The sequence below is a fragment of the Helobdella robusta genome, assembly GCF_000326865.2.
Source record: "Helobdella robusta unplaced genomic scaffold HELROscaffold_67, whole genome shotgun sequence".
In the NCBI taxonomy this organism is placed as follows: Eukaryota; Metazoa; Annelida; class Clitellata; order Rhynchobdellida; family Glossiphoniidae; genus Helobdella; species Helobdella robusta.
In genome coordinates, this window is record NW_008705379.1 from 158,189 (window position 1) to 163,188 (window position 5,000).

General features: G+C 34.4%; 1 protein-coding gene across 1 annotated transcript in view; it reads left to right on the plus strand.

Annotated features, from left to right (window-relative positions):
- Positions 1–5,000, plus strand: part of HELRODRAFT_194117 (hypothetical protein) — a gene marked incomplete at its 5' end in the record, with an annotated part of 14,304 nt that overhangs the window by 7,134 nt on the left and 2,170 nt on the right. Inside the window, 11 exons of the mRNA XM_009030324.1 lie at positions 356–537; positions 890–1,053; positions 1,218–1,326; positions 1,537–1,671; positions 1,915–2,067; positions 2,163–2,285; positions 2,358–2,450; positions 3,045–3,121; positions 3,985–4,060; positions 4,387–4,504; positions 4,878–5,000. The exon at positions 4,878–5,000 is cut by the window's right edge and continues 125 nt beyond it. Of these exons, the coding sequence (XP_009028572.1) occupies positions 356–537; positions 890–1,053; positions 1,218–1,326; positions 1,537–1,671; positions 1,915–2,067; positions 2,163–2,285; positions 2,358–2,450; positions 3,045–3,121; positions 3,985–4,060; positions 4,387–4,504; positions 4,878–5,000 (1,353 nt within the window). The remainder of the gene's footprint in view (positions 1–355; positions 538–889; positions 1,054–1,217; positions 1,327–1,536; positions 1,672–1,914; positions 2,068–2,162; positions 2,286–2,357; positions 2,451–3,044; positions 3,122–3,984; positions 4,061–4,386; positions 4,505–4,877) is intronic.

The following is a 5,000-nucleotide window of genomic DNA, read 5'->3' on the forward strand; positions in this document are numbered from 1 at the left end:
CGTTGCAGTCAGCAGTTTTCATTATTGGATGACTATCAAAAGGATGAAATGAAGAGAGAGAAAAAGAGGTGAATAACAACAATAATAATAATAATAACGCCATTATTATTATTTTTATTATTATTATTATTGTTATTATTTTTATTATTATTATTATTATATTGATATTTGGCACTTGGAGTTAGAAAATAAAAGGATGTTCTTATCATTATTATTATTATTATTATTATTATTATTATTATTATTATTATTATTATTAGTAGTAGTAGTAGTAGTAGTAGTAGTATTTTGTATTTTTCCTCTCTCCATAGAATCCAGGAACAGCTACGTCGTTTGAAACGAATGGATACCCCAGGATCGGCGGTGGACGTGATGGCCACCTCCCCAAACAATAACAATAATAATAATAATTATAGTAGTAATAATAATAATTATAATAGTAATTATATTAATTATGATAATAATAATAGTAATGGGGACCAACCTGCCAAGAGAAAAACGAAGACAGAGGATAAGTTGAATGTTAAATCGCAGAAGGTTTGTATTTGTTTTTGCCGTTGTTCTGATCAGTCAGTCAATTAATCAATCAATTAGCCAATCAATCAATTATCCAATCAATTAATTAACCAATTAATTAATCAATTAATAAATCAATTATTCAATTAGTCATTCAATCGACCAACAACAAGCAAACATACAAACCAGCCAGCCAACGAAAACAAATTATAACATATATTATACGCCCTTTCAATTCATCGTCCAACCCAAAACCAACCAACCAACCAATCAACCAATCAATCAACCAACCTACCAATCGACCGACGAACAAATTGTTGCTCAGCTAAAATGTGGAGCGTGTGGACAATCCGGGCACATGCGGACGAACAAGGAATGCCCGATGTTTCTGAAATCCGTGGCTCCCTCTGGGATCGCCGGGAATGTGGCCATGTCGGAAGAGCAGCAGGAACAGCTGGAGAAGGAGGATTTGGTAGATGATGAACTGGTGAATATTGAAGACACTCGAGTTATTCTCTCGAAGAATATCGTTAAAAGGTTGTAGGAGCTGTTGTTGTTGTTGTTGTTGTTGTTGCTGTTGCTGTTGCTGTTGCTGTTGTTGTTGTTGTTGTTGTTGTTGTTGTTGTGCCTCATTTATTTTTCCAACCTTTGCAACTTCTCTAACTAATTGACATTTTTTGTTCAATTTTTCAAAAATGAAGAGCTGAAGAGATAAAGAAGAAGTCGTTGATGTTGAAGATCCCGAAAATGCTCAAAGAGGAGAAGAAGAAAAAGGTCAGTTCGGCTAATCTGCAGGAAGATTATCTCAAGGTTCGTTCGCTCGTTGAACTTTTAAAATTATGAAAATTAAGCTAATTACTGTTAGTAGTTAATCAACGTTAATTAATGCTTTTTTTTACAAAAGCTTATATGAATTCATAAAAATTCGTGCAATCAAGTATAACTTTGTACAAGTTTACACGAGCGTGTGCAGGTCTGTATGCAAATTTATGCAAATTCACATCAACACCTCACCGGCAGAAACCGAAGAAACTGCTGAACCGACGACGGGCTGACCCCGTGGTGACCTTGTCCACCATCCTGGAAGTCATCCTGAATGAGATGAGGGAACTTCCAATATCAACTCAGTTCCTATTTCCGGTCAACGTTAAGAAGGTTCCAGATTATTACAAGATCATTAAGAAGCCGACTGACTTGCAGACAATACGAGAGGTCAGTTTGTCATTGCTTGGTTGGTTGGTTGGTTGGTTGGATGGCTGGTTGGTTGGCTTGTTGGTTGGTTGGCTGGTTGATTGAATTAATGGTATTATTAATTGAATGGGTGGTTTTTTTAAACCTTATAGGTTGAATGATTGATTAGTCGGTTTGTTGAATCCATCAATCCCCTTTTCATTCTAGAATATTCGAAGTCGGAAGTATCAATCGCGCGAGGCATTCCTAGCAGACGTCAATCAAATAGTGAGGAACTGTGAGATCTACAATGGCGCCAAACATCCACTGACAGCTTCAGCACAGAAAATGCTCGACTATTGTTTGCAAAGAATTAGTGAGGTAAATGATGATGGCTCACTCACTCACTCACTCACTCACTCACTCACTCACTCACTCACTCACTCACTCACTCACTCACTCACTCACTCACTCAGAAAGAGGATAAGCTGGCTAGACTGGAGAAGGCAATCAATCCATTGTTGGATGATGACGACATGGCGTCCTTAAGTTTCATCATCACGGGCATCATCGAAGATCGATTGAAAACTATAGAAGGGGTTATTATTAGTATTATTGTTATTATTATTATTATTGTTGTTGTTGTTGTTATTGTTGTTGTTTACTTGCAGTCCGTACAGTTCCACACACCGGTGAACAAGAAGCAGTACAAGGATTACTATGACGTCATCAAGCAACCAATCGATCTTTCTACCATGCATAAAGTTAGTAGAGGCAGTAGTAGTAGTAGTAGAAGTAGCCGCAGCAGCAGCATTAGTGGTAGCAGTAGTAGTAGTGGTGGTGGTAGTAGTAGTAGTAATGGTAGTAGTAGTAGTGGTAAAAGTAGTAGTAGTAGTAGTAGTAGTAGTAGTAGTAGTAGTAGTAGTAGTAGTAAGGGTAGTAGTGGTAGTAGTAGTAGTAGTAGTAGTAATAGTAGTAGTAGTAGTAGTAGTAGTGGTAGTAATACTTGTTTTTTGTGTCGTTGTAGTTATTGTTGAAACGCACACTCCTACAAAAAACTAACCTCACACAAATATGCGCCATACATAATATCTTTCTCTATCTCTTTTGTTGGCTGTTTTTCTCTCTCTCCTATCTCTCTCTCTCCTCTCTCTCTCTCTCTCTCTCATTCTGCTCTGCACCTTCCTTAGTTTCTTGCCGTCTCTTACAAACTACATAGATGGATATAGATATATACTTTTTTTTTACAATCCCCTTCTCTTCCTCTCTCTTCTTTCTTTCTCTTTCTCTCTTTCACACAAACACACACACATACACACACACTACACACACACACACTCACTCACTATCTCACACAGAAAGCAACCGACCACCAATATCGCAGCCACAAAGAGTTTCTGAGTGACGTCGAACTTCTAGTAAACAACTGCCTGAGGTATGGATTGTAGTAGTAGTAGTAGTTGTAATAATAATAATAACAACAAAATAATAATAACAAATAATAATAATAATGAAAATAATAACTATTATAATTACAATATAAAAGATATAATGGTCCAATTAATCCGCTGAGCAAAACTAGTATTAGTAGTTGTAATAATGGTAATAATAAAAAATAATAATAATTATTATGATTATAATAATAATAGCAAATAATAATAATAATAATAATAACTATTAAAATTACAATATAAAAGATATAATGGTCCAATTAATCCGCTGAGCAAAATTAGTAGTAGTAGTTGTAATAATGATAATAATAAAAAATAATAATAATAATTATGATTATAATAATAATAGCAAATAATAATAATAATAATAATAACTATTAAAATTACAATATAAAAGATATAATGGTCCAATTAATCCGCTGAGCAAAATTAGTAGTAGTAGTTGTAATAATGATAATAATAAAAAATAATAATAATAATTATGATTATAATAATAATAGCAAATAATAATAATAATAATAATAACTATTAAAATTACAATATAAAAGATATAATGGTCCAATTAATCCGCTGAGCAAAATTAGTAGTAGTAGTTGTAATAATGATAATAATAAAAAATAATAATAATTATGATTATAATAATAATAGCAAATAATAATAATAATAATAATAACTATTAAAATTACAATATAAAAGATATAATGGTCCAATTAATCCGCTGAGCAAAATTAGTAGTAGTAGTTGTAATAATGGTAATAATAAAAAATAATAATAATTATTATGATTATAATAATAATAGCAAATAATAATAATAATAATAATAACTATTAAAATTACGATATAAAAGATATAATGGTCCAATTAATCCGCTGAGCAAAACTGCTGATGTCATATTGCAAACATGCAAAGCTGCACTCATTGAGGTTGATGACGATGATGATGACGATGATGATGATGATGATGATGGTACGATGATGATGCTGTCTCTCTCTCTCTCTTTCTCTCTCTCTCTCTCTCTCTCTCTCTCTCTCACACACACACACACACTAACACTAAAACACGCACACTAGCATTTTTACGAAAACGTTCAAATGTCATATCTTGCTTAAGAACACACACAAACTCGCACACCCACACAAACACATACACACCCACACAAACACACCCACACAAACACACCCACACATACACACACATACACATACACATACAAACACACACACCCACACAAACACACACACACCCACAGCAAGCTACAACGTTGGAAACCTTGGAAGCGAACATCCAGGCCACACAAGAAGCCGCTCTTGACGCCGTTGAAAACGAGAGTGTTTCAACTATTGGTGCTGCTACCTCTAATCTTATTGGTCAGTTCATATTGCTGATGGATGAATGGATGGATGGATGGATGGATGGATGGATGGATGGATGGATGGATGGACGGATGGACGGATGGATAAACGGATGGATAAATGGATGGATAAATAGATGGATAAATGGATAGATAAATGGATGGATGGATGGATGGATGGGTAATTGACAGAAAGACCAAATAGATGGATGGATGAATAGATGAATGAATAAATAAATGGATGATAAGATAGATATAAAAGAATGGATGAATGAATGATGATTAACTGATTGGACAAGCGAACGAATGAATGAATGAAAGAATAAAAAATTATTGACTAAACGAACAAACATACGAACAAACAAACGAACGAACGAACGAACAAACAGGGGGTGAACCAGCAAAACCATCCAAGAGAGGAAGAAAGAAATTGGTAAAATTTTCAGTTGGCGATGACGATTCGAGGTCTAACATGAACGCATTGAGCGACGACAACAGCAACAGCAACGTCA